At 44.2% G+C, this 24,899-nt stretch overlaps 1 protein-coding gene across 1 annotated transcript in view; it reads left to right on the forward strand.

The window, feature by feature from the left end:
- Nucleotides 1-205: 205 nt before the first annotated feature.
- OTUD3 (OTU deubiquitinase 3) overlaps nucleotides 206-24,899 on the forward strand; it is a 32,586-nt gene continuing 7,892 nt past the window's right edge. Inside the window, exons 1-5 of the mRNA XM_043445162.1 lie at nucleotides 206-560; nucleotides 8,092-8,240; nucleotides 13,226-13,338; nucleotides 19,111-19,233; nucleotides 24,287-24,418. Of these exons, the coding sequence (XP_043301097.1) occupies nucleotides 340-560; nucleotides 8,092-8,240; nucleotides 13,226-13,338; nucleotides 19,111-19,233; nucleotides 24,287-24,418 (738 nt within the window). The 5' untranslated portion in view covers nucleotides 206-339. The remainder of the gene's footprint in view (nucleotides 561-8,091; nucleotides 8,241-13,225; nucleotides 13,339-19,110; nucleotides 19,234-24,286; nucleotides 24,419-24,899) is intronic.

Here is a 24,899-nt window from a genome sequence, read left to right on the forward strand (position 1 = left end):
CTCTCCGGTTCCAGCGGCGCCGCACTTGGAGGACCGCTCACCGCTAGGCGGCGGAGCGGCGCCAACAGACATGGGTGCCCCTCTAGCTCTCCCCAGCGAGCTCTCTATGGCGCTTGTCAGCCCGGTCAGGCCGAGGGGGCGGGGTCCCGTCACGTGACCGAGGTGCCTCTCCCTCCCCGCCCCGCCCCCCTCCCTCAAGCCCGCGCAGGCGCGGTGGTCGCGTCGCCGTCGCCGGGCTCCGTAGCCCGCGCCGCTTCGCCTGCTTTGGCCCCTGAGGCGGCCGCCCCAGCGGTCCTGCGGCTCTTTCTCCTGCGGCTGCGGGCCGCGGGGGCCGAGGCCATGTCCCGGAAGCAGGCCTCCAAGGGCCGGCCGGGCAGCGGCAGCCGCAAAGCCGAGGCCGAGCGCAAGCGGGACGAGCGGGCGGCGCGCCGGGCCCTGGCCAAGGAGCGGCGGAACCGGCCGGAGTCCGGCGGCGGCGGGGGCTGCGAGGAGGAGTTCGTCAGCTTCGCCAACCAGCTGCAGGCCCTGGGGCTGAAGCTGCGGGAGGTGCCGGGGGACGGGTGAGGCGGGCCCGGGAGCGCGGGGTCGGGGGGCGGCGCCGCGGGTCGCGCCGGGGCTTGGCGACCGTCTCCGTGCGTCGGCGGAGCGCGGGATGAGCGCGAGCCCGCCAGGCGCCTTCTCTCGAGAAGCTCGAGGCGTCCCCAGTGGTCCTCGTTGTGGCGAACTGTATGGGGTCCTGACAGAGAATAGTGGAGCAGGTCTTCCTTAGATCGGTGCCCGGGAAGCCCTCCCCCCCCCCACGCCCCGCCAAAAAAAGGTGACTCTTAAGCCGAGACCTGGAGGAATGAGATGGAGCCAGTCATCCCCCACCCCCAAAAGGTGACTTTTAAGCCAAGACCTGGAGGAATGAGATGGGAGCCAGTCACCCCCCCCCCCCCCCGCCAAAAAAAAAGGTGACTTTTAGGCCGAGACCTGAGGGAATGAGATGGAGCCCGCCAGTCAGAGAGCAGGGCCGTGCGAAGAGCTGTCACAATGACGGTCAGACAGACGCAAGCAGGTGTAAGCCCCACTTGACAGGACGCTGGGAATCCTTTGAGCCGTTACTGTTGGGTATTGCCCTCCTGCCACACTCGGCAAATTAGGTCTGCGAGGGCCTGTTGTTTGCTAAGTTGAAGGCAGCTTTTCTTAATTCTTCCTTGCATGGACTTCAGTTTCTCCTCTGTAAGCAGTGGCGCTTACCCAGGGTTGCTTGAGGGGTTTAGACAGGAATCTAAGTCCAACTTTGTAGGTCCAGCTTTTTAAAAAGAACTTGGGGTAAACGGGGTAGTAGGAGGGAGAGAATGGATGATGGGAAGGAAAAATGACCCCAGTAAGAGGGATATGGATCCAGGAGTGTGGAGGAAAGAAGAAAAAGGGTAGGGAGAGGGGAGGAGATCAGTTAGCATCCGCATTGTGGGGGTAGGTAAAAGGGAGTCTGGTTGCTGGAGTGTGGCACTGTGTAAGAGGCAGTATTAATAACAGCCTGGCTATTGTTTCTTCCTTCATTTGGGGGCTCAGCTAGGCCAAGAGGCAAGAATAAGATGAAGCTAAAGACCATACAGAATTGCCTTAGCCTTAAGCGTGGAAGAGGGGCAGGAAAATGTTTTTTGGATTACATTATGTCTCACCTTATTAATCAAGACTGTTTATGACCTGGCCTTAAGTTACCTTTCCCAGTTTTCCTACATATGTGCAGTGTTTTAGGCAGATTGGATTTAGAGCTTGATTGCAATTTATTCGCCACCCCCTAACACAGTGCCTGGTACATTAAAGGCATTCAGTGCGTTTTTGTTGAATAAATGATGATAAGAGTATCATAGAGGAAGGCCACCTAGGCCCTTAGCAGGTCCCCTCAAAGAGGTGTTTTATTACTGGAGTCGCTACAGTTAAAAGGTTGCTTTGCTGGGTCTTGCTTTTAGCCTAATACCTTGATTTTTGTCAAATATAGTTTATTAGATAAACTATTAAAGAAATTAAATGAGTGGACACTAGGCACTCATAAGCACAAGACATTGGTATATAAACTGAAGTACCAGTTGAATTTGGTGGGACCGAGCTGGAGTCTGACTCTTCCTTATGAATGGTTGGATTGCTTGTGTCCGCTATGCTGGGGATGGTATTCCCACTGTCAGCGGGTCCAGGACGCCGACATCCTCAGCAGAAGCTTGCTTATGAGCAGGAGTTGCAGCACAGGGAGTTGTAAAATCTTGAGGAGTTTTCATAGTGCTATGGGAGACGTGGGGGGTACTACTTCTGCTCCCCTGCCCCTGAAGAGAGCATATTTCTGTAGTTAATTCGGCAAACATTGGTTGAAGAAGATGCTGGGAGTACATTGCCTAGTAAGAGAGAAACAGGACAGCAGGTCTCAAACATTCTGGTCTTAGGATCCCTTTATACTCTTAAAAATGAATGAGGACTCCAAAGAGCTTTGGCTCAATATTTACTATATGAGAAAGTAAAGTAAAAACATGCTACAAAAACACAGTATATTAGCTTTCAGAGTGATAACATCAGATATCATATATCAAGTAGCCTCTAGAAAACTCCACTGTACACTTGTGAGAGAATTAAGAGTGAAAAGGATAACTAACATATTAGTTTTGGAGTCTGAACTCTGAAAAGGTCTCAGAGACATCCTCCCTTCCCCAACTGGGCCATACTTTAAGAATGAATGGTATAAATAATTAAAATACAAGTTAATATATTCTTTACAGTGACTGATTATAGCGTACTATTGAGAAGGAAGTGGCCTACACTCCCTGAAGTGGCCAGGGAAACTGCGTTCATTCAACACATGTTCATCGAAACCTACTCTGTGTTAGATGCCTCAGAGAAGGTCATTCTCAGACTGGGTCATGAAGGGCCAATAAAAATATGCCAAGAGAGCATCCCAGACTGAGGAGTAACATGTGTAAAGGCACAGGAGCACTTTATTTTTGAGAGATCTGCAAATTGTTGAGTATGACAAGGCTGGGGGCCAGCTTGACTGCAGTGCTCATGTCTGTCCCTTCTGACGTCCCTGTTCTTTGGGCAGTGTTAGGTAAAATGATAATGGTAATTCCTCCTCTGTGGGCTCCATGAAGTGAACCCCTTTTCACTCACAAGTTCTTCCCATGGATGCCATGCAGTGGGCTGTTTAGTCCTCTTTAGTATTTTATCACTTTTGGATATGGTGAAGACAGGCTTATCACTGTGCAGTGGATAGTGCTTCCTGTGTATGTTACGGGTTAGCAGATATCAATGGATTATTTTGTGTGTTGATATTTCTTGAGTACTCTTGGTGAAATATGAAGTTAGGTAATGAAAAAATAATCAAGTCTCCACTCTTCTGACTTTCCATCCTGGTCTGATAAGAATATTGAATAGCCTGAGATAGTATCTCGCTATATAAGTGTATTCATTGTTGGCAGTGTGGCATTTGTAGCATACTGGAACCTTTGAGTGCTTGGGCATAAACCAGCTGGTATTCCGCAATGTAGCCTTCATGTGAGCTGGATCAGTGTAGCATGGGTTAATCAGGGAGCTGCTTATGGGGTGGTGTAATGCTTCATGGGCCACCTTCATATTTATTGTGTTGTCCGGAGGGTGGACCCACATAAATTGGATTCAGTTTCAAAACAGGAAATATTTTAACCTTGATGTGGTCCTTAAAAACATGATTGAATGTAGCATAAATAGAATCTCTAATTGGACTAGGCAGTACAATACTAACATTTCTCTGAACTATATCTGGTTGTATCTTCCTAAATGTAGCCTCAAATTACAGGACTAACTAGTAATGTTTAATATTAAAGCATTAAAGAATCATTAATTTTAGCTACTTATTTCTGTCTTGGACAAGTTGTTTTATTTTTAAAGTTTTACCTGGTTTTTTAAATTGTAGGATTTTAGGGACAGAAGGGTATCCACAATATCCGTTAGTTCCTGCATCACCTGTACAACAGCCTCATCTTTTGGGTCTTGCTCAGTGGTTTCCACCTTGGTGGCACAACAGAATCACTTGGGGAACTTTGGAAAAAATACAGTGAATGGACTCTGCCCCAGATCAGCCACGCCAGAATTTCAGGCAGTGGGGTCTGGTTGTGGATAATTGGGGGGAAAAAAGTCCACATGTGATTGTAAAGTGCAGTTTAATTGTGAACTGCTGATTTAGAGTCTAGATCCTAGTGTTGCTCAAACTTTAGCATAAAACAGAATCACCTGGAGGGCTAATTAAATCCTTGGAGAGACTAGATTGCTGGGTCCCAACCCCAGAGAGTTTGACTCAGCAGGCCTGGGGTGGAGGGCTCGGGATTTTCATTTGAACAAGTTCTCAGGCGGTGCTCAAGTTGCTAGTCAGAGATCACACTTTGAGAACCAGTGATTGAGCCCATCGCTGCCTGATTGAAATCAGAACCACATGTATAATTTGAAAATTTTTCAGTAGCCATATTAAAAAAGTAAAATGAAATGGATGAAATTAATTTTAGTACATATGGCAAGTTACTCTACCTAAAAGATCATTTCAACATATAGTAAGTGTAACAAATTTTAATGAGATACTTTACATTTTAAAAATACTGTTCAAAATCCAGTATTCTACACTTACAGCACACACGCATTTGGATTAACCACATTTCAAGTGCTTAGTAACCACCTGTGGATAGTGGCAACCATATTGTATAGCACGTAAGTGGACAGTTCCTGAGGCTTGACAATCGAAATGTACAGAATCCTTAGTCTGTGCAGTCTGTCTGTATAAAACTAACACAAAGTTGCCTTCTGTTTGTCTTTGTCTCTGTAGCTTCCTTGTTTTGGTTTTAGTTTTATTGTACAAGGATAACATCCCTTTCACCATGATGGACTGTTGGAGGCCGCTGTCATGTCCCCTGGAGCCTTCTTCAGGCTGAAGGTCACTAGGTTTAAAGCCACATCACCTCACTTGAACATACCTTAAAATGTACTGATCAGAATTATATCTAGTACTCTAGCAGTGGTCTGACCTCAAAAGTGAAAGTCACTCAGTTGTGTCGAACTTTTTGCGACCCCCATGGACTATACAGTCCATGAAATTCTTCAGGTCAGAATACTGAAGTGGGTAGCCATTCCGTTTTCCAAGGCACCTTCCCAACCCAGGGATCGAACCCAGGTCTCCCACGTTGGAACCCAGGTCTCCCGCATTGCAGGCGGATTCTTTACCAGCTGAGCCACCACGGAAGCCCAAGAATACTGGGGTGGGTAGACTATCCCTTCTCCAGCGGATCTTCCTGACCCAGGAGTCGGACCAGGGTTTCTGGCATTGGAGGTGGATTCTTTACCAGCTGAGCTACAAGGGAACAAAACCTGACCCGCCGCCCATTTTTCTGTATATTGTACTATTACTGCACCCTTTTTGTGTGTTAAGTCGCTTCAGTCATGTCTAACTCTTCGAACCTATAGACTGTAGCCCACCAGGCTCTCCTGTCCATGGGATTCTCCAGGCAAGAATACTGGAGTGGGTTGCCATTTCCTCCTCCAGGGGCTCTTCACAACTCAGGAATGGAACCCATGTCTCTTATGTCTCCTGTGTTGGCAGACGGGTTCTTCACCACTAGTGCCACTTGGGAAGCCCAACTGCACCCTAAGAGCCCATTAATTATTTTCATGTCTATGTTGTAATATTGTCTCATGCTAAATTATTGAGCATCCAAAGCCCTTGGATGCTACTTCTATAATTGATGACTTTTGTATGTGTATCTGTAGGGATAGCGACGTGGTTCTGAAGTGGGGAGGACAACGGCCGGAAATATTTTTGGCTGTCACAACTGGCGTGGAGAGCCGTGGTAGTGGTGCACCGGCATCTAGTCGTTAGAGGTCAGAGGTGCTGCTGAGCATCTTCCAGAGTGTGGGGCAAAGGCTTGTCCAGAAAATCAGCAGTGTGAGGGCGGAGCAGCACTGCTCTAGTGTAGTAGGTGAGGGCGTGGGCCCAGAAAACAGCTGGGGTCTCCTGAAGGCCCTTCGGCCAGTGGCCGCCCTGTTCTCATGAGGATGGTGAGTGCTCTTCCTGGGTTCCCTAAGAGAACCCAGGTCATTTGTAGTGTTTGTTCACATTTCCTGTGTCATTGCCTTGAAACTGTTAGAAAAGGAAGTGATTCATCTATCTTGATTTTTCATTTTGACTATTTTTAGTGAGCTCAAGGAAATTTTTTTAAATATAGAAAAGTATATTTAATATTTTAAGTAAGTTTGACACTTACTCCTAACTCCACTACCCAGGGATAACGTCACTAACATTTTGGTGCCTGGCATTGAATCCTGGATGCACCACCTACTGATTTTGTGACCTTCGGCACCTTACCGTAGGGGAATAGTCACTGTGCCTGTCTCATAGAGCTAACTGTAAGGACTAAATGCTTTTGACACACGTAAAGTGTTTGGAACAGCCCCGGCACGTTGTCAGAGCTGCTTAAGTGATGGTTTCAGTGCTTTTCCCTGCATACATTTGTATGTGTTTCTGCATCTGTGTACATAGTATGCAGATGAACATGGTTGAGCTTATGCAGTGTACACAGCTTTATACCTACTTTTTTGACTTGTGTGTGGAATATTTGCCCCTGTTACTGAAAGTTCTTAGAAAACATGTTACTTTCTGTAGAACACCATGAATTTTGAGATATCACATGTAAAATAACTTCGTATGTAATTTTTTGCCAAATCGTACCTCTTAAATGGAATTTAGGAGTAAACTAGTGGTAGCAGTTGGTAAAGGTTTAAGAAAAGTTTGAGAGAGAAGCTTTAAAATTGAGAACATCTTATCCACTGGCTTCCTTTTTTCCCCCGTGGTTGAAAAAGACCACCATTGTTAGATTTTAGCAACACACCTCTCATTCTAGTGTGTAGAAAGAACTGTTATGTTCCAGTCCCTTCTAGAATGTTGCCCCAGATAGATGCAGTTTCTTGGATTCTTTTGTTTATAGAATCTGTTGCCTTTTAAATCTCCCTTCTTCCCTGCCCTCCCGCCCACCCCCCCCAAATCCTTATACGTTTGAAGAGATTCCTGCCTCTCCAACTTTCTGTTGAAAACTCACTTTTCTAAGTTGAAAATAAAAAAAAACTCTGTCACCAAGCACTTAGGTCTAAAGTCCTTTGAGAAGTGATGAGTTTATATTTTGGAATTAGAATGTCATAGATTTTCATTTGGAAGAGTAAACAGCTTGATGTGAAAGTGGGCAGCTGTTTGGCTTCAGAACATCCTTGCCTTAGTTTTGAGGATACCAGATTGTGTTTCAGTCTCTGTGGATCAGGGCTCTGTGTTTGTGATGTAGTTTGGAATTTTAGAAGCCGTTAAGGGGTGTGAAAGTAAACTCTTAAAATTTATTACCAGCACTTTAGGAAGAAAACAAAAGGAAAACTAGGAGAATTTTCATTTGGCAGAAGTGGAAGCAGCATTGTGGCTCCTTGAGTGTGAGGAGAGGTGCTGAGGAGGGAGAGTGTCCCTGTGGGCTGTCCCAGCGCTTTCCTTCCCACGCCTTTCTCAACCGCGTCCTCAGGACTCGAAACAGGATGTGAAGTTTGGTCGCTTCTATTGGGAGCTTGGCACATTGCTATGTTTTTGATACTTGTTAGGTGAATGGTTAGTTAGCTGGGAAGCCATAGTGGAAGGGCTTTCAGAAAAGAGGTCGTAGATACGATTTAGCATTTTGGAAGGAGGTCTGGGTGTCATAGATTGCCCTTGGGTGTGGAGTGGCCCATTGTGTCTGGACCCTGTCTTCACGTGGTTAGTAAATCACCAACTCCACTTGTTGAAGCAGTGGAGGCTCAGAGAAGTTCAGTATCTTTCCTGAGTCAGCCAGCTCATAAATGCGGAATAGGATTCTTGTCTGTTGCCTCTCAAAAAGGTAATGTGGTTGAATATCTTCCCTAGTGCTCTCCTGCCCCCGGTATCTGGGAAGAATCCTGGACAGTCAAGAGAGTTGAAGCTTTATCTCTTTTCTGTGTGAAAGGTTTCCTTGGATGGCCTGCCATGAAGCATCACTGTTTTGGATGAACTAAGTTCATTTCTAAAAGGTCTTGACCAGCATTTTGTTTTGACAGCAATTGCCTGTTCAGAGCCCTTGGGGACCAGTTGGAAGGACACTCGCGGAACCATCTCCGGCACCGACAGGAGACGGTGGAGTACATGGTGAAGCAGCGGGAGGACTTTGAGCCCTTTGTGGAGGACGACGTTCCCTTTGAGAAGCACGGTAGGCTCCCGTGGGTGCCGGAGCCTCCAGGAGTGATGCAGCGGGCAGTTAGGTCTGGCAGCATCCCTGACCCCCCCAGCTAGGGCTGAATTACATAAAGTATGGCATGTTTTATTCAAAAAATACTTGTTTGTCTGCTCTGTAACAGGCAGCATGCCTAGGCAGTTAGGAATCAGTAGGTTTAGATGTGGGTGCCATTAATAAAAATGATGATGTTAATTAACTCGAAAAGTGACTTTTTATTTGGGGTGGAGGGGATGGGAGAAGGGGGGAAGCAGGTTATAAAACACTGTGTTTAAGATTGATCCTATTTTTTAAAAAAATTTTATTTATTTTTGGCTGTGCCTTATCTTCACTGCTGCACACGGGCTTTCTTTGGTTTCAGTGAGGGGGCCACTCTTCCCTGCAGTGCGTGGCTTTCTCATTGCAGGGGCTTCTCTTGTCGAGGAGCATGGGCTCTGGACGCACAGGCCTCAGTGGTCGCAGGCTCGGTGGTTGCGACTCGAGGGCTCTGGATTGCAGGCTTGGTAGTTGTGGTGCATGGGCTTCATTGCCCTGCTGTGTGTGGAATCTTCCCAGAGTGGGAGTTGAACCTCTGTCCCCTGCATTGGCAGGTGGATTCCCATCTGCTGCGCCACCCGTGCAGTCCAAATTGACCCTGTTTTTAAAAGGTGTATGTATACAAAACAAATTAGGAAAAGTCTGTTGTTGTTGGTCAGTCGCTAAGTCATGTCCGACTCTTTGCGACATCGTGGAGTGCAGTACGCCAGGCTTCCCTGTCTTTTCCCCGAGCTTACTCAGACTCATGTCCATTGAGTTGGTGATGCCATCCAGCCATCTGTCATCCCCTTCTCCTTCTGCTTTCAGTCTGTCTCAGCATCAGGGTCTTTTCCAGTGAGTTGGCTCTTCGTATCAGGTGGCCAAAGTATTGGAGCGTCAGTATCAGTCCTTCCAATGTATACTTGGGGTTGATTTCCTTTAGGTTTGACTGATTTGATTTTGTAGTCCAAGGGACTCTGAAGAGTCTTCTCAAATACCACAGTTTGAAAGCCTCAATTCTTTGGTGCTCAGCCTTCTTCATGGTCCAACTCTCACATCCATACATGACTACTGGAAAAACCATAGCTTTGACTTTATGGACCTTTGTTGGCAAAGGGATGTCTCTGCTTTTTAATATGCTATCCACATTTGTCATAGGTTTTCTTCTAGGAAGCAGGTGTCTTTGAATTTCATGGCTGCAGTCACCATCTGCAGTGATTTTGAAGTCTAGGAGTCCCCTTCCCCCACTTCTGTTTGCCTCAAAATGATGGGACCGGTTGCCATGATCTTAGGTTTTTGAATGTTGAGTTTTAAGCTTCGTTTTTCACTCTCCTCTTTCACCCTCATCAAGAGGCTCTTTAGTTCCTGTTTGCTTTCTGCCATTAGAGTGATATCATCTGCAAGTCTGGAAAGATTCTAACAGTTTATGGTTGTTAGTTATGTTTATAACTCTTGGCTCCAGTTATTTTTCAGAAACCACTCACTGTCTTTTGATAGCTTCTATTAAGAGGAGATAATAGTACCTAATTTATAGGGGGTTTTGGTAAAGAGTAAATTAGATTATACAATTAAAATAAGTTTTTAGTAAGTGCCAGCCATCTTGGGATCCTGGGACTATGAGTATTCAAATTACCTTCTGTAGATTTTCTGATTTTTAAGTGATCATGAATTACTTTTATAATCAGAAAAACCAGTAAGGTCGTTTTAATTTCTCCCCCAAACCCAAACACAATCTGATTTCTTTGAGGCAGTCAGGGATTTATATTAGTACCTTAATAGGCTCAAATCTAGTAAGAAAATATTTATGAGTTTTAAGCTTTGATTCTGACAATTATTTACTGAGTCTGCTGTGCTAGGTGCTAATATATTTATGTTTTACGAATAGCATTTTCATCACAGGGCTCACAGTCTTACCTGTCTCAGGAAAGAGAATCATTCTGTGTTTTGGAGCACTGACTCTGGGAACCAGTCCAGAGTGGGTGGGGGGAGAGACTGAGAAGAGGCCGAGGTGGAGGGCTCTGCACGTTGGTAGATGAAGGGATGAGCACCTTTCCACCAGGGCTGTCCTGGGGATGATGAGTGGGTCCAGACCAGCCCCCAGCTTGGTAGTGTAATTGATAGGCCTCATTGGAGGGGGCGGGGGCGGGGCTGGTGGTGGTAGAGACAAAGGTGATTTTGAAGTTCTGCTTGGGGAATGGCTAGGGTAGCTGTGCTTTAATAAATTAAAAGGCAGCAGGAGGAACACATTTGAGCCAGAAGCTTTTCTCATTCATCACTGGGAAAGCAGCAAGAGAGACCCAGCAGCGAAACTCCATTGAGTGGTTTATTCTAGTCATTGAGTTCTCACGGTCCTCTTCCTGGATCATTTTTTGTCTGGCAGGCACCAATTAATTAGATGTCACCGGTTTATAGATTAAATATGGATATATGGAGCAAGTTTTGTTATTTAATGATATATAAAATGAGTTGGGTCATTGATTCAATAAACATTGTATGTGAAGAGAATCTTTAGTTTGTGACTTGAAATTCCGCTTTGAGCCTCTTCAGTGAAGACCTTGTGGTAGATGTGGGGTGTGGCAGGGCCTTAGATGTACAGGTGCTGCGCCATGGTTTGAGTATCATGTGGACAGTGGCTCTGGTTGCCACAGCAGAAAGAAAAAGAAACCTGGAAGTCTGTACATTCTCCTTGTGTGTCAGTGGAAGCCTAGCCTTGTTATATTTCCTGCTCTTATAGCTGTGTGTTTTTAATGTCTACCTTGTTACACTGTGAGATTCTTGAGGGCCGGGACTGTGTCTGTTCCCCACTGTGGCAGTGGCTGGCACATAGTCGACACTCATGTTTGTTGATGGAATAATTGAATGGCTCACTTAACTCTTTAGGACCTGGTTATCCTTGTGTCTGGTCATGTCTTTCCTTTGGTCTGTGGCTTTGGAGAATCAGCATCATCTTTTCCCTAACTAAACAGATACCCACCAGAAGCCTGAATGTTCTTCATGCTTTCTCATACTACTCACTTGTGAAGTCTTGTCACTTTTCCTTCAATGTATTTTTCCTCACTTCTACCTCAGAGAGTCAGGCCTCTTTGACCATTTGCCTGGATTTCTCCAGTACTCTTTGAATTGGTCTCATTGCCTCCTGACCCCTTCACTTTGCTTTCCATGTGGAAGCCAGAGAGGTGATCCAAACATATATCAAATAGGTCTTCCCCTGTCTAACACTGGTAGGCAGCTCCCCATTGACCTCAAGAATGTTCCGACTCTTTAGCCTTTATGATCTGTGATTTTCTTGTTTCCCTGCCCTCTTGCCATTTCCCAGTATATTTTTGTGCTCCCCAACCCTGCCATCTCAGCATTCTAAGTTCCTGCCAGTACTGTGCAGTCTGTAAACTCATCGTGTTCTCTTTCTCGCTTCTGCTTGGAACATCATCCATTCCTCTTCTGTTTGTCTTTTACCTGCCCTTTGGGAAGCAGTGTAGTTGTCTCAGCTGAGAAGCTTATCTGGTATACCTCCCCTCCCCTCCCCACTGTTCAGACTGGCTTATGTTCCCCACCTGGAGTTAGCCAAGCTGCAAGGTTTGAGGACACAGTCTTACTTAAGACTCCCCTGACTTCTGACACCAGCTGAAAATTTGTGGTTTCTCAGAACCATTCTCAGGTTTGATAATTTGCTAGAAGGACTCACAGAGCTCACTGAAGTCTGTTATACTCACAGTTATATAGGAAAGGATCCAGGTCAAATTAACCAAAGGGTAGAATCATTGGAGAAGACTCTTGAGAGTCCCTTGGACTGCAAGGAGATCCAACCAGTCCACCCTAGAGGAGATCAGTTCTGGGTGTTCATTAGAAGGACTGATGTTGAAGCTGAGACTCCAATACTTTGGCCACCTGATGCGAAGAGCTGACTCATTGGAAAAGACCCTGATGCTGGGAGGGATTGAGGGCAGGAGGAGAAGGGGACGACAGAGGATGTGATGGTTGGATGGCATCACCGACTCGATGGACATGAGTTTGGGTGAACTCCGGGAGTTGGTGATGGACAGGGAGGCCTGCGTGCTGCGGTTCATGGGAGAGAGTTGGACACGACTGAGTGAGTGAACTGAGAATCTTAAAAGGTTACACAGTACACAGTATTGTCAACCAGGGAACCGCACCCAAACATCAGTGTCCAGACTTTTTATTAGGCTTTCTTCATGTAGATTTTGTTGATTGATTGCCTAAGTGGTTGAAGTCATTCTCTAGTCCCTGAGGTCTTTCTAGTGTGACTTGACCAGAGAGGTCCACCAAAAGTCACCTCGTGCATAGACTTAGCATAAACAGTCAGATGTGGTCAGTCAGAGGGGCCACTGTGAACAACAGAGACACCCCTATCACTTGGGAAATGCCAGGGTTTTAGAGGTTCTTTCCCAGGAGCAAAGGTCAGACTTCTCTTTGTGTAAGGCCAGATGCTTTACTACGCGTGTGCGTTTCTTTCCTGAAGCACCTGCATATCAGCAGTGTCTGTTTTCTTGTTGTTTGTCCCCCGCTGGTTGTAAACTCCTTGAGGGCAAATTGTGGCAGGCTGTATAATGGAGTGGCCAGGAGCCAAGATCTTGGAGTCAGGATGCCTGGGATAAAACTCAGCTCTGTTGTGTACTGACTTGTGACCTTGGACACAGTTACAGACTGCCCTGTGCTTTAGTTTCCTCGTCTGCAAGATGGTGTGCATGATAGTACCTCTTTCACTTCTTTCAGAGGGCTATTTTGAGGGTTAAAAGTGATCTATGAGATAGAGAACGAACTATGGACATGTACAGACTGCTAGACTCTGACAAAGCTATTGGACTTTTCCAGGCATATACCCTGATTTCTCATTTTTGGAACTAAATAAATACCAAAGCATGTTTGCATTTGGGTTTTTCCATTATAAAGACTTTGTTTTTCTTTCTCTGCTATTTCCTTCCACACAGTGGCCAGTTTGGCAAAGCCTGGAACATTTGCTGGCAATGATGCAATTGTAGCCTTTGCAAGAAATCATCAGTTGAATGTGGTGATTCATCAACTTAATGCCCCTTTGTGGCAGGTAGGTCATCTGTTGAGGAATTTATGTTAAGCCTTTATTTAAAAATTAGCTTTGGGGATATCCTAAGATAATGGAGCTTGACTGATGATATTGAACTATGCAGGGTAACTTGGACTGTGAACCTCAGCAAGCTTGTCGTGGCTTGGAATTAAACCCTGCATTACAAATGGAGTCTGAAGTAGGATTCAGAGACTTAAAATGTCAACAGTTAGTTACTTGGGTGATTTGGGGCAGAGAGCCTAATGTGGAAATAGCAAAGATAATTTTGTAAAAATCTCTAAATGAGAATTCACAGGATTTGCATACAGATTCTAGTTTGAATATACCTGTTCCATGTGTATGTTTTTGTTTTTTAGATGGAGAGAAACAAAGACCAAATTGACTATAATAAACTGTTGCTAAAAAAGAACTTTTGAACAACAAAATTTCATGGCCTAGGGCGTCAAGCTCTATGTCTGTGCTCTCCCCAGCTATCCCTAGCATTCTGATGATGTTTCTGCAGCAAGTAAGATTTCACAACAGGTGTTCAGTTTATGCTGTGGGATGGCAGAGCACGATGTTGAGCTGCTTAGTCCTCCCTTCCCCTCCTCATACCCCTTTGCCCTTACCTTTGTTATTCTAAGTTACCTTTGGTGTTCTAAATTAACCTGATCTCCCAAACAGTCCATCAAACCAAACATTCTGTAGCATGGAAGGTCAAAGGTTGGGATGAAAATGTCCACAGACCACCCCTTGCTTGCCCTCCTTGCACTTTTCATCTTGTGGCTCAGCTCCCAGACACTGGACGTGTGGTTCCTATCAGACCTCCTCACTCCCCTTCTCTACTACTTCCCCATTTCTAGCTTTTTTTAAATTATAAAGTAAAACATAATGATTACAGAATAATTTGAAAATTCAGAAAAGCCCAGAAAGGCAAATAAAAATCACCTAGTCACACTCCCTAGAGATAATTGCTGTTAAAATTGTAGCATGTATCCGTGTTATTCACACACACTCTTAAATATAAAAACATTTGTATGTAACTGGGAAGAGACATATCCCAGTGTCACATTTTAAGAACTGGTTCAGTGGTAAAGAATATGCCTGCAACGAGGGAGCTGCAGGAGACTCTGGTTCTATCCCTCGTTCGGGAAGATCCGCTGGAGGAGGAAATGGCAGCACACTCCAGTACTCTTGCCTGGGAGATCCCATGGACAGAGGAGCCTGATGGCTGCAGTCCATGGAGTTGGAAAGAGTCAGACACGACTGAGCGACTGAGCATGCAAACACACATAGATGCATCCGTATGTGCATGCCTACGCACACTATATCCCCATATATCGTATCATTACAGAGGTAACATGACCTTTTTTTCCTCATTGTTTTCCTGTGAACAGTGAAAGTTTTAATTGCTCAGTCATGGCTGACTCTTTGGGACCCCATGGATTGTAGCCCATCAGGCTCCTCTGTCCAAGGGATTCTCCAGGCAAGAATAGTGGAGTGGGTTGCCGTTTCCCTCTCCAAGGGCACTTCCCAACCCAGGGATCAAACTGGTGTCTCCTGCATTGCAGGCAAATTGTTTTTTGTCTGAGCCACCAGGGAACCCCATTTTCCTGTACCATCTGCATATATATTCCTTTGTAAATTGCTCAATCCTTTGCTTAGCTTTTGCTTTTTAAAGTAAAGTCAGTTACAGAGATATAATTTACATATATCAAAATTCACCCTTCTTTGGTGTATAGTTTGTGTTTGGACATAGTCATGTAAATGCTGCCGCTACCTCAGTGCAGTGCAGTTCAGGTCAGTCGCTCAGTCGTGTCCGACTCTTTGCGACCCCATGGACTGCAGCACGCCAGGCCTCCCTGTCAATCACCAACTCCTGGAGTTCACCCGAACTCATGTCCATTGAGTCGGTGATGCCATCCAACCATCTCCTCCTGTGTCGTCCCCTTCTCCTTCTGCCCTCAGTCTTTCCCAGCATCAGGGTCTTTTCAGATGGGTCAGATCTTTGCATCAGGTGGCCAAAATATTGGAGTTTGAGCTTCAACATCAGTCCTTCCAATGAACACCCAGAACTGATCTCCTCTAGGGTGGACTGGTTGGATCTCCTTGCAGTCCAAGGGACTCTCAAGAGTCTTCTCCAACACCACAGTTCAAAAGCATCAATTCTTCTGCTCTCAGATTTCTTTATAGTTCAACTCTCACATCCATACATGACTACTGGAAAAACCATAGCTTTGACTAGTCATACCTTTGTTGACAAAGTAACATCTCTGCTTTTTAGTATGCTGTCTAGGTTGGTCATAATTTTCCTTCCAAGGAGTAAGCGTCTTTTAATTTCATGGCTGCAATCACCATTTGCAGTGATTTTGAAGCCCCCCAAAATAAAGTCTGACACTGTTTCCCCATCTATTTGCCATGGAGTGATGGGACCAGATGCCGTGATCTTAGTTTTCTGAACACTGAGCTTTAAGCCAATTTTTTCACTCTTCTCTTTCACTTTCATCAAGAGGCTCTTTAGTTCTTCGTCACTTTCTGCCTTAAGGGTGGTGTCATCTGCATATCTGAGGTCATTAATATTTCTCCCGGCAATCTTGATTCCAGCTTATACTTCTTCCAGCCCAGCGTTTCTCATGATGTACTCTGCATATAAGTTAATAAGCAGGGTGACAATATACAGCCTTGACTTACTCCTTTTCCTGTTTGGAACCAGTCTGTTATTCCATGTCCAGTTCTAACTGTTGCTTCCTGACCTGCATACAGGTTTCTCAAGAGGCAGGTCAGGTGGTCTGGTACTCCCATCTCTTGAAGAATTTTCCACAGTTTATTGTGATCCACACAGTCAAAGGCTTTGGCATAGTCAATAAAGCAGAGATAGATGTGTTTCTGGAAGTCTCTTGCTTTTTCGATGATCCAGTGGATGTTGGCAATTTTGTCTTTGGTTCCTCTGCCTTTTCTAAAATCAGCCTGAACATACGGGAAGTTCACGGTTCACATATTACTGAAGCCTGACTTGGAGAATTTTGAGCATTACTTTACTAGCATGTGAGATGAGTGCAATTGTGTGGTAGTTCGGGCATTCTTTGGCATTGCCTTTCTTTGGTATTGGAATGAAAACTGACCTTTTCCAGTCCTGTGGCCACTGCTGAGTGGCCAAATTTGCTGACATAGTGAGTGCAGCACTTCTATAGCATCATCTTTTAGGATTTGAAATAGCTCAACTGGAATTCCATCACCTCCACTAGCTCTGTTTGTAGTGATGCTTCCTAAGGCCCACTTGACTTCACATTCCAGGATGTCTGGCTACCTACATGTAGACTATTTCCACTACCCCAAAAAGTTACCTCGTGCCTCTTTGTAGTCACTAGTCCCATCTCCTCTTCCCCAGATTCTTGTAACCACTAATCTCATTTGTCTCTTGTAGTTTTGCCTTTGGGTTTTCCCTGGTAGCTCAGCTGGTAAGGAATCCGCCTGTAATTCAGGAGACCCTGGTTTGATTCCTGGGTCTGGAAGATCCCCTGGAGAAGGGATAGGCTACCCACTCCAGTTTTCTTGGGCTTCCCCGGTGGCTTGGACAGTAAAGAATCCACCTGCAATGCAGGCGTCCTGGGCTTGGTCCCTGGGTTGGGAAGATCCGCTGGAGGAGGGCATGGCAGCCCACTCCAGTATTCTTGCCTGGAGAATCCCCAGGAGAGAGGAACCTGGTGGGCTGTAGTCCGTGGTGTTGCACAGCACAGTTTTGCCTTTTCAGAATGTCACATAAACGGAAATATGTCACCTTTTGTGTCTGGCGTAACGTCCTTCTAACAGCTGCACTACAGCAGGGTAGATTAGCTATTCCCTAGACAGGTGAGGACTCTTTACAGGGACACGGTGAGCCGGAGGAAACAATATCTGCGTGTGCTGTTTGTTCTCTGGGGTAGTGTCATCACGTGTCCTCCGAGGAGAGCTATCATATGTTTACTGAGGCGCTCTCTTCCTCAGGATGTCTTTGAGGCAGGAAGACTGGTTACCTCCTTCATTGTCCCAGTTTTTTGTCCTTAAATCTTTACTGCTTAGCAGAAGTCATCAAAATCATTTGAATATACAGCATAATGATCCTGTTCTTGAAGCAGTATACTCTGTGCCAACTTAGTAACTATAGCTTGCCTATTCCTCCATTAATAACTTTTTTAAAGTTTCTTAATTTTCTAGGTAGTTGTGGAAGATATTCTTCATAGTTAGACTTTTTTTTTTCTCAAATCCAGTTATTTCTCTAGTGTCCCCTTTTATGAATTGCTTAATATTCAAAGTATGTGTTTTCAAACTAAATACATTTTCTGTATACTGGAACTATCCACTAGGTTTCCCCCATCACCCCTTACCCCAGTGAAGCATCTTATAAAATTTGAGAGTTAAAACTGAATTGATTGCTACTGTCAAGAGTAGGAGCTCTTAATAATGAGGTGGTTTATACTGAGAGCCTACTATTTTTTTTTTTTTTTTGGCTGCAGATGGAATATATACTTATGTAAACCATATAGACATGTGTAAGGTAGAAAGTGAAAGTCCTCTGTGATCTCCGTCGCCTTGAGCAGCACAGTTAACAATTTGGCGACTGGTGCTCAAGTTATTTTTTCCTTTGGATAATGCATACATAGTGTGTTGTTATTATTTAAATATGTAAGTGCTGTAGGAATGATGTCACTCACAGATTCTGATTGGCTAATTTCCTCTCCAGTAGTCTTCCTGGGAGATGAGCAGTGCTCTATTTTGTATGTGTCAAAACCAGACTCTCTGCACTTTGAGACCTAGATACTCTACCTGGGAAAACTTCTGTGATTCTGACTTCTAGACCTGTGTGGTTCCTGTTTGTTCCAAGGTTTTGCTATGTTTTTAGACCACAGATGCTATTTAATAATAATTTCTTAACTGCCTATGACTTTGCGCAAAAATAAGGAGGTACTGATATTTGGGGGATTTAACAGACAGTCTCTGCTTTCTAAAGGACAGCGTGGGGATTACCGCAGAGTTTCTGTGGAGGTGGTGGTTTGGGGGCGTTGCCCAGGCTCCATTTCAGGGCGTGTGTGTTGCATGACTCCCAGGAGCACTCTTCTGGTCGGGTTGTGCTCCAGGGGCACATTCACACGGACCACCTCATGAGCAGCACTTCTGGGTGTGCAGTGCAGTGGTGCTGCTCGGCTGTACATAGTTTTGTTTTGAAATTGATACAGATGGGACATTTGTGTGTTTCTCAATGTGTGTTTGATGAAAAATGCTGTTTTTGTTTTAAGGACAGGGTGGATTTTCTGTGAAGCCTAAGTATCAGTTCCTTCAATTTTATGGCCCCCTTCCAAGGTCTTGGGAGGGGTGATAGCAATTTTATATTTTTAATTTTATATTTTTTTTTCCTCAAAGAGAGCCCCTAGTTGTCTGAGATGCAAGGCTCTCAAATCTGCATCTGCCTCTGGGCCTGCCTTCTGAAAGGAACCTGAGCATTTGAGGGGCTGAGGTGTCCTGATGCTCCTGAAACTTACACTTACTTAACTTCATGGTAAATTTGCCCCTGGTTTTTGGACATGCCTTTTCAAATGGCTTTATTTCCATTTAGTTGCATATTAAGTACATGGAATCATACACACATGAGTGGGAGAAAGATAATTAAAAAATTGCTTAGGAGTATCACAGTGATACTCCCAGTTGCTTTTATAGAGAGCCTGTTGACCGGGCGTCCTGGGGAGGCAGGTGGCCTTTCTCTTCCGACGTGGACACTGTGCAGATCCTCGCTGGCATCTCCTCTCCCTCTGCCTGCAGATCCGCGGTACGGATAAAAGCAACGGGCGGGAGCTGCACATCGCCTACCGGTATGGCGAGCACTACGACAGCGTGCGCAGGATCAACGACAACTCTGAGGCGCCGGCACGCCTGCAGACGGAGGTGAGCCAGGCCGCCGGCCTCTGTGCACTCGGCCCTGCAGGGGCCGGTCGGGAGCTCCATGCCCTGGAGCCCAGCACCAGTCGCATTTTAAGAGAAAGTTGCCTTTAAGAATCTGTGGGCTTGTTTTTTTTTTTAAACTGTTCATTTGGGTGAGGGCAGTGGATGAAATTGTCATTCTTCTGCTTTCCCTCACAGTGATGGCTGTGATTGCATGAATATAATTTATATAAACAGTTAAAATTACTTCCATGTTTTAAAATTAATTCATGCTTCATATCTAAAATTTGGAAACTATAGAAAAAGTAAAGAAGAAAATAAAACATACACAGAATCAACAGTTTTGTTACTTTTTTCGTATTTGTATAGCTTTTCCCCGTTATTTCATATGTCTCTCCTCACATGATTAGACACTTTCTTTGTAATTAAAAAAATAAAGTGAAAGTCACTCTGTCACCCCTGTGTGCCCCTCTGGTAAGCAGTGGTGCAGCCAGTGTCAGCGTGCCATAAAATGACCTGGAGATGCGCAGGTGCCGGTCAGTCATGGGGTGGGTGTGGGTGGGTGTGGGTGGCGCGTCCTGCGTGCCATGACATTCCCTAGAGACGCACATTACCAGTCAGTCATGTGGTGTGTGGGTGTGTGTGGGTGTGGGTGGGTGTGGGTGTGTGTGGGTGTGGGTGTGTGGGGGTGTGGGTGTGTGTGGGTGTGGGTGTGTGGGGGTGTGGGTGTGTGTGGGTGGGTGTAGGTGGGTGTGGGGGTGTGGGTGTGGGTGTGTGTGGGTGTGTGTGGGTGTGTGTGTGTGGGTGTGTGTGTGTGTGTGGGGGTGTGTGTGTGTGTGTGTGTGTGTGTGTGTGTGTGGGTGGGTGGGTGTGGGTGTGTGTGGGTGGGTGTGGGTGTGTGTGGCGCATCCTGCCTTTGCCGGGACACGTTCTCCTCACCCACAGTTGTAGCGTCCTCTGCGTACTGTTCTGGACTCTGCACGTTTCAAATGGAACGTGTCTCAGAGTAATTCACAGCAGGACATAAGAAACCTACGGCTCCATAGCTGTGTAGTGTGTGCATGCATTATAAGGTGCTTAAATAGGCCCTTCGATGGACTTTTAGATGGCTTTCAAACTTGGTTTTTACAAACAACATACAGTGCCTTATATGCATGTCTTATCACACATGCGCGGGTGTATTTGTGGAATAAATTCCTAGAAGATTCTTACTACATCAGAGGATGTGTGCATTTATAACTTGGTCGGTATTGCCAAGTTGTTCTCTGTAGAAGTCTTACCAGTTTACACTCCCACTTGCAATGTGTCTCTTCTGTACCTTTGCCAGTGCAGTGTGTTATCAAGTTTTTAAATCTGTGTCACTTAGGGGAAAAGAAATCTTAACATAGTTTTAATTTCTATTTTTTTATTAATGAGCTTATACATCTTTTCTTGTGTTTAAAACCTGTTTGTCCTTCGTTGTGTGTGAACTGTATGCATGTTTTTTATTTTTTTTTCTGATCAGTCTTCTTAGTGATTTTTGGGAAATCCTCTATATACTAGGAAAATTAGCCTCTCTTTGTGGTGTGAGTTGCAGAATTTTTTTCAGTCTGTTATCTGTCTTTTTATTCTCTCATATTGTCTTTGCTATGAAGGAATTTTAGATTTTTATGTGGTTAAATTTATCTCATTTTCAAGACATCGGGTAAATGTCTTCTGGGTTTTGGGTCATTATTAGGAAGTTCTTTCCCATTCTGAGTTTAAAAAGAATTCTCGCATAGTTTATTTTAGTACTTCTGAATGTTCATTTTTTGAAAGAAAATTAGGTCATGTCTCTAGTTGGTACTTATATTGATATACAGATGTGAATGTATGGATTCAACTATATTTTTCTTTGTGGTTACTTACTTGAACGCAAACTGTTTATTTTTATAATTATACATCTTTTTCTCCATTGATTTAGCTTGCTGCTTTTTTCATATACTAAATTCCCATATGTAGTTGGGTCTATTTCTAGACATCGATTCTGTTCCACTGTTTTTTTCTGTTCATATGTTCATGTGTTCATAATTAAGAAAGTATATTTTAAAATCTAGTAGAATTTTCCACCCATCATTACTTTCTTTTTTTATGGTTGCCTGTATATTTTTGCTTTTTTGTTTTACATATGAATGTTAGAATAAGTTTGTCTAGCTAAAAAGTCCTGGTAATATTTCCTTTTATTGTAATCTCATTAAATTAATAAACAAGCAGAAATTGACATATGTATGATGTTGAATCTTCTTAGCTGGGAACCTGATAAGCTTTTTATTTGTTTCATTGACTTTTTTTGGTTATCTGCAGGAGCGTTTTTTTTTTTATATGGCTCTTTCCCATTTTTTGCTGACTTTATTGTTAGATGTTTTATGTTTACTGTTCCTCTTGTAAGGAAAGGGCCTTTTGTTCCCTTTACATTTGTATTTATGAAATTTGGTAACAGAATTTTAGTTATGTATATACCCAGCTATCCTACAGAGTTTTCTTTCTTTTTAATTGAGGTAAAGTTCACATAATGTAAAATTCACCATTTTCAAGTGTACAATTCAGTGGCACTGAATACACCCACAAAGCTGAGTAAACACTTCCTCTATCCAGTTCCAGATAATTTTCAGCACCCCAAAAGAAAGCCTGGAGCCCATTAAGCAGTTACTGCCCGTTCCTTTTCAGCCCCAGCCAGTACCAGTCTACTTTCTGTCTCTGTGGATTTACTTTTTCAGGACATTTTTTATAAATGGAATCACACACTGTGTGGCTTTTTATGTCTGGCTTTCCTTAGCGTGATGTTTTTTAGGTTCATCCATGTCATAGCACATATTACTTAGTTCCTTTTCAGGGTTGAATAGTACTCTATTTTATTGATATACCACATTTTGTTTATCCTTTTATCTGTTGAGGGTCATTGGGTGTTTCTGTTCTTTGGCTGTTGTGAATAGTGCTGCTCTGATTATTTGGGTATAGTATTTGTTTGAGTACTTGTTCTCAACGTTTTGGGTGTACAGTTGACCTGTGAACAAGGGGTTGGGGTACCAGTGATGCACAGCTGAAAATCTGAGTGTAATTTATAGTTCACTTGCAAATCTGAGCTTCTGTATCTATAGTTCTGCATCCTTAGGTTTGACCAATCGTGAATTATGTAGTACTACAGTATTTACTACTGGAAACATCTGTATAAGTGGGCCTGTGAAGTTCAGATCTGTCAACTGTATATAGGAGTGAAATTGCTGGGTTATGTGGTAATTCTGTCTGTAACTTTTTGAGAAACTACCACACTGTTTTCCGCAGCGTGTAGCTGTACCATTTTACTTTCCCACCAGCGGTGTATTGAGGGCTTCACTTTCTCTCCATCCTCACGAGCACTTGTTATTTTTCCTTCTTTCTTTTTAAAATTACGGCCAACCTACAAGATGTGAAGTGGCATCTTGTAGTTTTGATTTTCATCCTGTAATGATTAATGATGTTTGGCATCTTTTCATGTGCTTGTTTGCCATTTGTTTATCTTTGAAGAGATGTCTATTCAGGTCCTTTGCACCGGTTTTAATTGAACTTTTTGTGATTTGGTTGTTGAGTTCTAAGAAGCTCTTTATATATTCTGGGCACTAGATTCTTGTATGACTTTCCAGGATTCTTTTTGTTTGAAGTAGTATTTCTTTGTTCTCTCTCTCTTTTTAAGGTGTAGAATTATCTGCAAATAATGATAACTTTTCTTCTTCCTTTTCAGTTTTATACTTGTAGTTTTTCTTTATTGGGGGGCTAATTGCACTGCTGTTCTCCAAGACACTGTTAAATAATCATGGTGGTAGTGAAAATCCTTGTTGTGTTCCTTACTTGAGTGGGAATGAAACTCCGTTTGTGGGTAATTTAACTACACCCACACTAAGAAACCTGTAGTTGTTTCCAGTTATTCACCACCCTTCGTGGCAGTGGGATGAGCACTTTTACATAAATCCTTTCTATCCGTGACATTATTTCCTTTGGATAAATTTCAAAGAATCCTGATACACATAGCCAAACTATTAGGGTAAAATTTTAGAATAGGTTTTACTTTTTATTACACATTCTAGGGAATATACTGCACATTGCTGGCTTCTACTTGCCCTTTTATAGGCAGAAAGCAAAAGTGTCCTTGCTTATGTTCCACTTGCTGCATTAATAGCAAGCAGAGGGAGAAAGTGATTGGAAGCCATGGACGGATGACTTTAGCTTTTCTGAAGTGGGCTTAGGTCATAATAAAGTCCAGTGGACACCAAGTGAGCGGCTCTTGGTGGCTTTGAAATTGGGACCACAGGTTCCCGTGAGTGTGGTGGTAGCACGGGAAGTTGGCGGAGTCATGCTCACCTGTGATGGTCTGGTGTGGACAGGGGCTCCAGCACACCACAGCTTGCTGGTGAGACGATAGGGCCTAGGGAGCCAGGTGGGAGTCATCTGTGTGTCTCTTCACGGTGAGCTGTTCTGCTGAAAAAGCTCATTGAGTGCTCGTGTAGAAGATTGATTCTGTTACTAGGTTCACAGCTCTAGAATCCAGCTGAGACAGGTGTGTGCTGTCCAAGTCAACAGTCATTGCCAAAATGTTGGTCTCTAATGCCATTTTTACTGAACAGTTTATCCCATATCTTGGGCCTTCTTTTAAAAAAAAAAATTTATTTGCGCCAGGTCTTCGTTGTGGCATGTGGGATGTTTGATTTTCACTGCGCCTTGCAGGATCTTCAGTTGTGGCTGTGAACTCTTGAGCTGTGGCATGTGGGATCTAGTTCCCTGACCAGGGGTCAGACCTGGGCCTGCTGCATTTAGATTACGGGGTCTTAGCCCCAGGACCAATAGGGAAATTCCTGGGCCTTTCTTCTTAGTATTTCAAGTTGTGGCCTGGAATCTCAGTGTGTGAATGAAATTTAGCTTAGTGCTTGCTGTTCCTTTAGGATTGTTTCTGAATGTTTTTTCATATATTTGAATGTTTTGAGATGATAGAGTGTTTTCCTGTGTTCAGGATTCTGAACATAGTTTGCTAGAGTTCCATGATTATCACTCTTTCTGTGTCTTTTAGTTTCAGATGCTTCATCAAGACGAATCAAATAAAAGAGAGAAAAGCAAGGCACAGGGCATGGACTTTGAAGATGGCCTTCGAGATGCAGTGGAAGATGCTGTCCAGAAAGTTTGCGGCGCAACCGGCTGCTCCGTGAGTGCTCGTCGCGCGGCGGCCGCGGCTCAGCGGCGGCCCCCAGCCTTTATGGCACCAGGAAGTGGTTTCATGGAAGACAGTTTTTCCACAGATCGCGGGGGCCTGGGGGGTGGTGGTTTGGGGATGATTCAAGTTCATTACATTTATTGTGCACTTTATTTCTAATCTAAGGCCACCGCCGATCTGATAAGAGGGACCAGTCCGTGGCCTGGAGGTTGGGGACCCCAGGTTTATAGACAGGCATTGTTGAAAACCCGTCTGTACAGGTTTAACTTTTTGAGAAACTGCCACACTGTTTTGTGGCCCACTCTAGCATGCCAACACCGATGAACCAAAGTAGGCCCATGATATATGTAGTTTGATTTAGTTATGTCGTGTAACTTACTGAGAGCTGTTTATTCATTTCTGTCTTGTTTTCTCCACTTTACCCAGTATTGTTCAAAATCCGAAGAAAGTATGTCTATTTATTATTTTCTGA

Source organism: Cervus canadensis, chromosome 24 (assembly GCF_019320065.1).
Source record: "Cervus canadensis isolate Bull #8, Minnesota chromosome 24, ASM1932006v1, whole genome shotgun sequence".
Lineage (NCBI taxonomy): Eukaryota > Metazoa > Chordata > Mammalia > Artiodactyla > Cervidae > Cervus > Cervus canadensis.